Source organism: Oncorhynchus nerka, linkage group LG9a (assembly GCF_034236695.1).
Source record: "Oncorhynchus nerka isolate Pitt River linkage group LG9a, Oner_Uvic_2.0, whole genome shotgun sequence".
In the NCBI taxonomy this organism is placed as follows: domain Eukaryota; kingdom Metazoa; phylum Chordata; class Actinopteri; order Salmoniformes; family Salmonidae; genus Oncorhynchus; species Oncorhynchus nerka.
The window spans coordinates 13,115,608-13,127,887 of NC_088404.1; the positions used below are offsets into that span (position 1 = coordinate 13,115,608).

The 12,280-nt window shown below is 46.9% G+C and overlaps 1 protein-coding gene across 2 annotated transcripts in view; it reads left to right on the plus strand.

Moving 5' to 3' along the window:
- The window catches only part of LOC115115226 (contactin-1a-like), a 181,215-nt gene that overhangs the window by 147,265 nt on the left and 21,670 nt on the right, over positions 1-12,280 (plus strand). For both annotated transcript variants that reach the window (XM_065022342.1, XM_065022343.1), the window contains exons 13-16: positions 269-419; positions 4,479-4,606; positions 7,502-7,674; positions 10,410-10,533. In XM_065022342.1, the coding sequence (XP_064878414.1) occupies positions 269-419; positions 4,479-4,606; positions 7,502-7,674; positions 10,410-10,533 (576 nt within the window). The remainder of the gene's footprint in view (positions 1-268; positions 420-4,478; positions 4,607-7,501; positions 7,675-10,409; positions 10,534-12,280) is intronic.

The following is a 12,280-nucleotide window of genomic DNA, read 5'->3' on the forward strand; positions in this document are numbered from 1 at the left end:
CCAACTCCATATTAATGCCCATGATTTTGGAATGAGATGTTCGACGAGCAGGTGTCTACATACTTTTGGTCATGTAGTGTCCCAACATGCTGTCTGATATATTTTTCAAGACATGAATAAACAGATGAATAAATTACATATTTTTATATATATATATATAATATATATTTTTAAATTGTGCCTGCATTTGTTGTTTGCCACATGGCCTTAAATGTTTTTCTCAGTCGCCCATGCTCAATATTAATATCCTCTTTCTGACTCTCCCCAGCGTGCGCCCCTACGTTTGAGCATAACCCTGTAAAGAGGAGGATCCTGGGGGCTAAGAACGGCCGTGTGGTCCTAGAGTGTCGACCTAAAGCTGCTCCCAAAGCCTCCTTGTCCTGGAGCAAGGGCTCTGAACTCCTCTTCAACTCCAGCAGGTCAGCACCGGGTTGGGTTCCGTCTGTGTTTATTTACTGAGGCCCGTTCACTATTCCTGGAGGCCATTGACAAGTCCCCTCCTGTGTTCATAACTCCTCTAAATATTTTTCTGGGGGGGAAGGGTTTTGTATTTGTTTTTAGGATAATGTGTTGACATTTTGTCTTGATTAGACTCTAGTAGGAAGGTTTCTATTTGTTTATGAGACACATTTAGGTCATTATAGTGTAGCGTATAATGTCTCTGAGAATCCATTACTTGCGTCTGTGTGTGTGCGTGTGTGTGTGTGTGTGTGTGTGTGTGTGTGTGTGTGTGTGTGTGTGTGTGTGTGTGTGTGTGTTTGACTTCTCTACATTTCCTGGCTCTACTGTCCTCTATCTCTTTATCTTGGTAATGGGGTAATGGGGATGAATACTTTTGTCAGTGAGGGCTCTGCTCTGCTTCACACTTCTCCCCGTCAGTAGCTGACATTAAGCCTGGTCTGAAGCTCATCAGACAGGACAGAGAGAGTCTGGCTCTGTAAGCCCCTCCACTCCTCCGTTCCTCAACCACAAAACAAGGATAATCTGCCGTCACTAAGAACCACTCAGCCATCTCCCCTTCTCCAACTACCCACATCACTCTCAGCCATCTCCCCTTCTCCAACTACCCATATCACTCTCAGCTATCTCCCCTTCTCCAACTACCCATATCACTCTCAGCCATCTCCCCTTCTCCAACTACCCATATCACTCTCAGCCATCTCCCCTTCTCCAACTACCCATATCACTCTCAGCCATCTCCCCTTCTCCAACTACCCACATCACTCTCAGCCATCTCCCCTTCTCCAACTACCCACATTACTCTCAGCCATCTCCCCTTCTCCAACTACCCATATCACTCTCAGCCATCTCCCCTTCTCCAACTACCCACATCACTCTCAGCCATCTCCCCTTCTCCAACTACCCACATTACTCTCAGCCATCTCCCCTTCTCCAACTACCCACATCACTCTCAGCCATCTCCAACTACCCACATCACTCTCAGCCATCTCCCCTTCTCCAACTACCCACATTACTCTCAGCCATCTCCCCTTCTCCAACTACCCATATCACTCTCAGCCATCTCCCCTTCTCCAACTACCCATATCACTCTCAGCCATCTCCCCTTCTCCAACTACCCACATCACTCTCAGCCATCTCCCCTTCTCCAACTACCCACATCACTCTCAGCCATCTCCCCTTCTCCAACTACCCATTTCACTCTCAGCCATCTCCCCTTCTCCAACTACCCACATCACTCTCAGCCATCTCCCCTTCTCCAACTACCCACATCACTCTCAGCCATCTCCCCTTCTCCAACTACCCATATCACTCTCAGCCATCTCCCCTTCTCCAACTACCCATATCACTCTCAGCCATCTCCCCTTCTCCAACTACCCATATCACTCTCAGCCATCTCCCCTTCTCCAACTACCCATATCACTCTCAGCCATCTCCCCTTCTCCAACTACCCACATCACTCTCAGCCATCTCCCCTTCTCCAACTACCCACATCACTCTCAGCCATCTCCCCTTCTCCAACTACCCACATCACTCTCAGCCATCTCCCCCTCTCTATCTACCCACATCACTCTCAGCCATCTCCCCTCTCCAAATACCAAAACTACCCAAACCACTCTCAGCCATCTCCCCTTCTCCAACTAACCAAACTACCCAAACCACTCTCAGCCATCTCTCTTCTCCAACTACCCAAATCCCTCTCAGCCATCTCCCCTTCTCCAACTACCCACTTCACTCTCAGCCATCTCCCCCTCTCCAACTACCCACTTCACACTCAGCCATCTCCCCTTCTCCAACCACCCACATCACTCTCAGCCATCTCCCCTGTGCAACTACCCAAACTACTCTCAGCCATCGTCTCCAACTACCCAAATCACTCTCAGCCATCTCCCCTTCTCCAACTACCCACATTACTCTCAGCCATCACCCCTTCTCCAACTACCCAAATCACTCTCAGCCATCTCCCCCTCTCCAACTACCTACTTCACTCTCAGCCATCTCCCCTTCTCCAACCACCCACATCACTCTCAGCCATCTCCCCTGTGCAACTACCCAAACTACTCTCAGCCATCCTCTCCAACTACCCAAATCACTCTCAGCCATCTCCCACCATAGCTAAAATAACTTTCTGAGAAATGAGAATAGAGAAGAGGAATAAATAAATGCCTCATTCTGTGAGAGATGTCCACATGCAGGAGCTGTCCATTCAGGCTGTTGTGAATAAGTGTGTTGCCATTCAATCATGTCTAATGGGATTTGCTCTCTGTGTGTATTTAGGACACTGACATTTGTTTTGTTTCCTACATCAGGATGTTAATCTGGGAGGATGGTAGTCTAGAGATCATATGTGTTGTTTCCTACATCAGGATGTTAATCTGGGAGGATGGTAGTCTAGAGATCATATGTGTTGTTACCTTCATCAGGATGTTAATCTGGGAGGATGGTAGTCTAGAGATCATATGTGTTGTTACCTTCATTAGGATGTTAATCTGGGAGGATGGTAGTCTAGAGATCATATGTGTTGTTACCTTCATCAGGATGTTAATCTGGGAGGATGGTAGTCTAGAGATCATATGTGTTGTTACCTTCATTAGGATGTTAATCTGGGAGGATGGTAGTCTAGAGATCATATGTGTTGTTACCTTCATCAGGATGTTAATCTGGGAGGATGGTAGTCTAGAGATCATATGTGTTGTTACCTTCATCAGGATGTTAATCTGGGAGGATGGTAGTCTAGAGATCATATGTGTTGTTTCCTTCATCAGGATGTTAATCTGGGAGGATGGTAGTCTAGAGATCATATGTGTTGTTACCTTCATCAGGATGTTAATCTGGGAGGATGGTAGTCTAGAGATCATATGTGTTGTTACCTTCATTAGGATGTTAATCTGGGAGGATGGTAGTCTAGAGATCATATGTGTTGTTTCCTTCATCAGGATGTTAATCTGGAAGGATGGTAGTCTAGAGATCATATGTGTTGTTTCCTTCATCAGGATGTTAATCTGGGAGGATGGTAGTCTGGAGATCATATGTGTTGTTACCTTCATTAGGATGTTAATCTGGGAGGATGGTAGTCTAGAGATCATATGTGTTGTTACCTTCATCAGGATGTTAATCTGGGAGGATGGTAGTCTAGAGATCATATGTGTTGTTACCTTCATTAGGATGTTAATCTGGGAGGATGGTAGTCTAGAGATCATATGTGTTGTTACCTTCATCAGGATGTTAATCTGGGAGGATGGTAGTCTAGAGATCATATGTGTTGTTACCTTCATTAGGATGTTAATCTGGGAGGATGGTAGTCTAGAGATCATATGTGTTGTTACCTTCATCAGGATGTTAATCTGGGAGGATGGTAGTCTAGAGATCATATGTGTTGTTACCTTCATCAGGATGTTAATCTGGGAGGATGGTAGTCTAGAGATCATATGTGTTGTTTCCTTCATCAGGATGTTAATCTGGGAGGATGGTAGTCTAGAGATCATATGTGTTGTTTCCTTCATCAGGATGTTAATCTGGGAGGATGGTAGTCTAGAGATCATATGTGTTGTTACCTTCATCAGGATGTTAATCTGGGAGGATGGTAGTCTAGAGATCATATGTGTTGTTACCTTCATTAGGATGTTAATCTGGGAGGATGGTAGTCTAGAGATCATATGTGTTGTTTCCTTCATCAGGATGTTAATCTGGAAGGATGGTAGTCTAGAGATCATATGTGTTGTTTCCTTCATCAGGATGTTAATCTGGGAGGATGGTAGTCTAGAGATCATATGTGTTGTTTCCTTCATCAGGATGTTAATCTGGGAGGATGGTAGTCTAGAGATCATATGTGTTGTTTCCTTCATCAGGATGTTAATCTGGGAGGATGGTAGTCTAGAGATCATATGTGTTGTTACCTTCATTAGGATGTTAATCTGGGAGGATGGTAGTCTAGAGATCATATGTGTTGTTTCCTTCATCAGGATGTTAATCTGGGAGGATGGTAGTCTAGAGATCATATGTGTTGTTACCTTCATCAGGATGTTAATCTGGGAGGATGGTAGTCTGGAGATCCTGAATGTGACCAGGGCAGACGAGGGGCGCTACACCTGCTTCGCTGAGAATGACCGGGGCAAGGCCAACAGCACAGGCTTCCTCTCTATCACAGGCAAGCTGCATGCACACACACACACACACACACACACACACACACACACACACACACACACACACACACGCACACGCACACGCACTACACGCACACAGACACTACACACACACAGACACTGCACACACACACACACACACACACACACACACACACACACACACACACACACACACACACACACACACATGGACACAACACACACAGACCCACCACAGGGCAGCTGCCCTGCCCATCTCTGAACCAGACTCATAAACTCATTATTCACACATAGAAACACCCATCTGACCTCCAGCCCGTTAGCCTCCTCTGACTGAGTTTATGGACCTCAGGGGACCAGTGATGAGGGTTAAGAGCCTTGCTCAAGGGCACAATGGCAGTAGGTAGCACATGGCATATTGAAGCCAGTAACCCTCTGGCTGCTGGTTTATCTCTGAGATTCAAACTGGGAAACATTGTTACTGAGTCGCCTTGAGGCTAGCGCCACTGCACCATCATCACTACCATCGCTCGCACACAGAACGCCTATCTGACCTTCATCAGTCTTATGAGACTGAGTTATGGAGTCCCAGGGGGGGGTATCAGGGGGCAGGGTCTCAGGGGCGGGGCTTCGGGGGCTTGGTCTCAGGGGGCGGGGTCTCAGGGGCTGGGCTTCGGGGGCTTGGTCTCAGGGGGCAGGGTCTCAGGGGCGGGGCTTCGGGGGGCTTGGTCTCAGGGGGCAGGGTCTCAGGGGCGGGGCTTCGGGGGGCTTGGTCTCAGGGGGCAGGGTCTCAGGGGGCTGGGCTTCAGGGGGCGGGGTCCCAGGGAGCCAGTAGTGATACATGCTATCACTCTATTACTCACCCCTCATAGCCAACACCTCAGATGAGATGTGACAAGGTTTTTTTGATAGGATGTACAATTTTGAACTAAATGAACTGTGGACAGAGCCCCTGTTGTGATTAATACCTTACCCTTCAACCCCCTCTACTGGTCAGATATGATCACTGCCACTGCCCACTGCTCCACCTCTTGTTCACATCAGCGCATTCTTACACAGACTCTCTCACTCATAGGATGTTGGTGACACCTTAATGACTGGAGTGGAATTAGTGGAATGGTATTAAATACACCAAACACATGTGCTTGATGCCATTCCATTTACTCCATTCCGGCCATTATTATGAGTCGTTCATCCCTCAGTAGCCTCCACTGTTCTCACGCTATACAAACGACAAATATTTCCCTACGTTTTAGGTCTGAAAGACCAGGCTGGTATTAGTGGAGAATTCTTTATCACGGTACATTAAATGCTGATTTTTGCACATTGTTCTTCCAATCGGGGTGGCAGGTTAGCCTAGTGGTTAGAGTGTAGAGGTGGCAGGGTAGCCTAGTGGTTAGAGTGTAGAGGTGGCAGGGTAGCCTAGTGGTTAGAGTGTAGAGGTGGCAGGGTAGCCTAGTGGTTAGAGTGTAGGGTGGCAGGGTAGCCTAGTGGTTAGAGTGTAGAGGTGGCAGGGTAGCCTAGTGGTTAGAGTGTAGAGGTGGCAGGGTAGCCTAGTGGTTAGAGTGTAGAGGTGGCAGGGTAGCCTAGTGGTTAGAGTGTAGAGGTGGCAGGGTAGCCTAGTGGTTAGAGTGTAGAGATGGCAGGGTAGCCTAGTGGTTAGAGTGTAGAGGTGGCAGGGTAGCCTAGTGGTTAGAGTGTAGAGGTGGCAGGGTAGCCTAGTGGTTAGAGTGTAGAGGTGGCAGGGTAGCCTAGTGGTTAGAGTGTAGAGGTGGCAGGGTAGCCTAGTGGTTAGAGTGTAGAGATGGCAGGGTAGCCTAGTGGTTAGAGTGTAGAGGTGGCAGGGTAGCCTAGTGGTTAGAGTGTAGAGGTGGCAGGGTAGCCTAGTGGTTAGAGTGTAGAGGTGGCAGGGTAGCCTAGTGGTTAGAGTGTAGAGGTGGCAGGGTAGCCTAGTGGTTAGAGTGTAGAGGTGGCAGGGTAGCCTAGTGGTAAGAGTGTAGAGGTGGCAGGTTAGCCTAGTGGTTAGAGTGTAGAGGTGGCAGGGTAGCCTAGTGGTTAGAGTGTAGAGGTGGCAGGGTAGCCTAGTGGTTAGAGTGTAGAGGTGGCAGGTTAGCCTAGTGGTTAGAGTGTAGAGGTGGCAGGGTAGCCTAGTGGTTAGAGTGTAGAGGTAGCAGGGTAGCCTAGTGGTTAGAGTGTAGAGGTGGCAGGGTAGCCTAGTGGTTAGAGTGTAGGGACGGCAGGGTAGCCTAGTGGTAAGAGTGTAGGGACGGCAGGGTAGCCAGGTGGTTAGAGTGTAGAGGTGGCAGGGTAGCCTAGTGGTTAGAGTGTAGAGGTAGCAGGGTAGCCTAGTGGTTAGAGTGTAGAGGTGGCAGGGTAGCCTAGTGGTTAGAGTGTAGGGACGGCAGGGTAGCCTAGTGGTAAGAGTGTAGGGACGGCAGGGTAGCCAGGTGGTAAGAGTGTAGAGGTGGCAGGTTAGCCTAGTGGTTAGAGTGTAGAGGTGGCAGGGTAGCCTGGTGGTTAGAGTGTAGAGGTGGCAGGGTAGCCTAGTGGTTAGAGTGTAGAGGTGGCAGGGTAGCCTAGTGGTTAGAGTGTAGGGACGGCAGGGTAGCCTAGTGGTTAGAGTGTAGAGGTGGCAGGTTAGCCTAGTGGTTAGAGTGTAGAGGTGGCAGGGTAGCCTAGTGGTTAGAGTGTAGGGACGGCAGGGTAGCCTAGTGGTAAGAGCGTTGGACTAGTGACCTGGAGGTTGCAAGTTCAAATCCCCGAGTTGACAAGGTACAAATCTGTCATTCTGCCCCTGAACACTGTTCCTAGGCCGTCATTGAAAATAAGAATTTGTTCTTAACTGACTTGCCTGGTAAAATAATCGGCAAGAATGCACGTTGCTGTTAAAGCTGACCAGCCCTTTTTCTCACCAGAGGCCACTAAGATCACCTTGGCTCCGTCCAACGCGGACGTGACGGCGGGCGAGAGCGCCAGCATGCAGTGTGCCGCATCACATGACTCAACGCTGGACATCACGTTCGTCTGGACCATGGACGGCCGCTCCATCGACTTCGACCGGGACGGTTCCCACTATGAACGCAACCCGGTAAGAGATTAAAAAAAACAGGCCAGAAATCTTAGCGTTGACGGTTCAAATCCCGGGTATGGCTGAAATATTCCTTTGGTGTACTATGCTGTACTACTTATAATACCACTATAACTCCCTGATACCCATTTAGCATCAGTTACTAAAAGACCCATGGACTGCTGACCGCTGACGCCCTGTATACTATATCAGTTTAACTGCAGTTTCCTTTCTCGTACATTATGAATGACGTGACCCACTCTCTGCCAGAACAGACTCAGCATTAACCAGCAGACAGCATTCAACATCTGTCATTCCGCAGACTGGAGGCATGCACCACTCTCTATAACGGTTCTGATGGATGACCTTGCATAGCTGTGTACAAGGCTTATTATCCCCTCTCATAAAAATTGCCACGTTCTCCATGTTATTTATGTAGCATCAGAAGAGTAGAACTCATTAGAGTAAGTGAGTTAATATAATGCTTCTATTATATTCTCAATGGGAGAATTTCATACCTGGGATTATAATGGCTGTCATTGTAAATAAGAATGAGTTCCTTACTGACTTAAAGCTGGAATCCGTAGTGCTGAAACTGCCACGTCTGTTTGGGATATTACAACGACAAAGAAGTTAACGCGAACAACCAACACAGTTTTCTCCCTTAGACATCATTTCACGAGCGATAGAACACTGGAATATGTACTGCAACTATTTTTACCACACCGCTCTCCACCGTTTAGTCAACAAAACAAAGGCGCTAAGGTGAACTAGGCTGCTATCTCCCCTAATGCGGATTCCATATTTAAATAAAGGTTAAATTAAGTAAATATATGCATTATTTTGTATTTTTCTATTGGAGGTAGAGTTAGTTAGCGCTAGTCGGCTATACATGCTCCAAAACGCTGGTATTTTTTCATCTATATCTTGTCTCCATCCTCTTTTCCAATAGTGAGCCAACATGTTTTCAGCACTTTTAAAACTCGTTTTCTCATGCTCTCTCTTCTCTCTCTGCAGCAGACATACAGTATAGTGAGCAATATGTTTTCAGCACTTTTAAAACTCGTTTTCTCATGCTCTCTCTTCTCTCTCTGCAGCAGACATACAGTATAGTGAGCAATATGTTTTCAGCACCTTTAAAACTCGTTTTCTCATGCTCTCTCTTCTCTCTCTGCAGCAGACATACAGTATAGTGAGCAATATGTTTGGAACATCAAATCTGAATAAAATTGTAGTATTGAATTGCAATACATATTTCATCGTGAGAATCGCAATACATATTGGCATCTAAGTGACAGTGATAATATTGTATCGTGAGGACCATGACAATTCCCTAGCACTAACAAACAGTGAAAGGCTACTGCAGATATTCTGCAGGCTACTGTTGTAAAATATTCTGTCTATGAAATCTTCCCATTGATAATACTAAAGATCCTCTATGTTATATTCTTCAAACGAAGGGCAGGAGGGTTGACGGCCCCACGGTAAGGCTCCCTGTAGTTCTCCTGATCTGGATGTTCAGATCGCTGTATTCCTCCTATATGTAGTACCATGAGTCTGGCAAACAAGACTATATCCATCAGGACTCAGGAAGTTGTAGTCTTGGTATAGTAGCTCCCATGCTAGTCCTCAGGACTCAGGAAGTTGCAGTCTTGGTATAGTAGCTCCCATGCTAGTCCTCAGGACTCAGGAAGCTGCAGTCTTGGTATAGTAGCTCCCATGCTAGTCCTCAGGACTCAGGAAGCTGCAGTCTTGGTATAGTAGCTCCCATGCTAGCCCTCAGGACTCGGGAAGTTGCAGTCTTGGTATAGTAGCTCCCATGCTAGCCCTCAGGACTCGGGAAGTTGCAGTCTTGGTATAGTAGCTACCATGCTAGCCCTCAGGACTCAGGAAGCTGCAGTCTTGGTATAGTAGCTCCCATGGTAGCCCTCAGGACTCAGGAAGTTGCAGTCTTGGTATAGTAGCTCCCATGCTAGCCCTCAGGACTCAGGAAGTTGCAGTCTTGGTATAGTAGCTCCCATGGTAGCCCTCAGGACTCAGGAAGTTGCAGTCTTGGTACAGTAGCTCCCATGCTAGCCCTCAGGACTCAGGAAGTTGCAGTCTTGGTATAGTAGCTCCCATGGTAGCCCTCAGGACTCAGGAAGTTGCAGTCTTGGTACAGTAGCTCCCATGCTAGCCCTCAGGACTCAGGAAGTTGCAGTCTTGGTATAGTAGCTCCCATGCTAGCCCTCAGGACTCAGGGAGTTGCAGTCTTGGTATAGTAGCTCCCATGCTAGCCCTCAGTACTCAGGAAGTTGCAGTCTTGGTATAGTAGCTCCCACGCTAGCCCTCAGGACCCAGGAAGTTGCAGTCTTGGTATAGTAGCTCCCATGCTAGCCCTCAGGACTCAGGAAGTTGTAGTCTTGGTATAGTAGCTCCCACGCTAGCGGGCTAATTAAAAGTGCAGGGGGCACAGCTGTCATAGCAGGAGTTCATGCTACTGTTTCCAATGGCCATAGTGTTACTATTATCAAAAACCTATGGATTATACCAATAGACTGTGTGACACCGCGCTACACTTACAATAACATCTGCTAACCATGTGTATGTGACCTATAAAATGGGATTTGATTTGACATAAAGAGTGTTGTGGAAGAGTAGGTGTTTGCAACAATTCATTTAAATTCAGTCAATTCATGAAGTAAAATGAAATACAAACCTTGGCTTGCACTAACTGAAATGGTTGTACTAATTGAAGATTGTACTGTCCTGTTCAGAATGGTGGGTCCAGTGGAGAGCTGATCATCAAGAACACCCAGCTGAATCACTCTGGACGTTACACCTGCACCGCCCAGACCCCCGTGGACAACGTCTCCGCATCCGCTGACCTGGTCGTCAGAGGTACGTCACATGTACACGCACGCACACACACACACACGCACGCACACGCACACACACACACACACGCACGCACGCACGCACGCACGCACGCACACACGCACACACACACACAGACGCGCACGCACGCACACACACACACACACACACACACATACACACATACACAACTAGAGTTGGGTGGGAGGTGGGTGAGGGCTAGACAGAGAGTAGGAGATGATTGATGCACATTTTCTCACTCTCTCAGTCCACCCTGTGTTTTGTCTCATTTCTGCTCCATATATTGGTTTATTAATCAGACATCTCATTTCTGCTTCATCTATTGGTTTATTAAAGAGACATCTCATTTCTGCTTCTCATATTATTAAGGTAAGATGAGCTGCCCTCTGAAGGACACAGCAGCACCTTCAAACTAAACTCTTACTAAACTCTCACAGAGGGGGTGTCATACAATAGCCTGCAAAAATTGTATTTTTACTACTTTATTGGGCACAAATAATTGTATGAAGTGTGTGTGTGTGCATGCGTGTGCGCGTGTGGGTGTAAGGGGTTATAAGTCTATCCAGAGTAACCAGACCGTGAGTGCTTTACTGGCTAATCTGCCAGGTCCGTGGCTCCGTCACAGTGGTGGAAATTCCACTGTAGGAGTAAATGTCTTCTGTCCTGGAGCCTGGTCAACCACTGAGGAGGAGGCACATGTTACAGTCTCACACCATGGCATTTTTAAACACACTGCTGTAGATATCTGAAAAAGGTCTCCCGGAAAGGTTTTTTATGTCGCCTCCTCAAAGAGCTTGAGAATGTCATTCTCCGGTGTTTGTGTACTTTGGTAGCCAGAGAACTGTCTCTTTTTAGTCATTTCGGTTTGGCATTCTATTTCCCTTGAAGCTAACATGTGTGAACTAAACTCCTACAGTACGTTTCCAAGGTGATGTCTGTCATACTGTACTCCGTAATGCCACCATGATGATTCATGTTTTCACCTCCACTATACCTGCTGAGTGAAGCCTTGTCTTACAGCCCCTACACTACTCCCATAGACTCCTAAATATAACCTTTCTCTCAGTGGAAAAAGTCTCTTCAGAATGAGGCTAAGAGCTCTAGCAGAGAAAGCAGTAATCCGGGATGTGTCCCAAATGGCACCCTATTCCCTATATAGTGCACTACTTTTGTCCCAAATGGCACCCTATTCCCTATATAGTGCACTACTTTTGACCAGAGTCCTGGTTAAAAGTAGTGCACTATAAAGGGAATAGGGTGCCATTTGGAACGTAGAGTCTGTGTGCGGTGATCCTCATCGTGCCCTCGTGGTGGTTCTTTTGAAGCAGGGGCTGACAGATGGGCAGGTAAATGGGCTCAGGCTACGACGACAATCCCAGAGTACAGTCACATCAAAACAAGGCAGAGACCCTGGCTTGCTTAAATGGAGTGTCAACACACAGACAGGAAGGAGATGAAAGATGACCATTTATCAATTCTGACAACCAGGAAGTAGATTTAGATTACACCAGAGAAACAGCTCACAGCACCTGTATTTTACTATCACCATCTCATTATTATTATCTTATTGTAGCTCTATGATAATAATATGAGCTGTATCTGAATATGTCTGTATATTACAGCAACATATTGTTGTCTTTCAATGGGGGAAAAACAGAAAAACGCAGTGGCTTAGAATTTTGTATTTGACTGTTAAATGATCCTTTTCTCCCAAACTAGTCTGTCTCTGGAGCTTGTCCCATTGCACAGA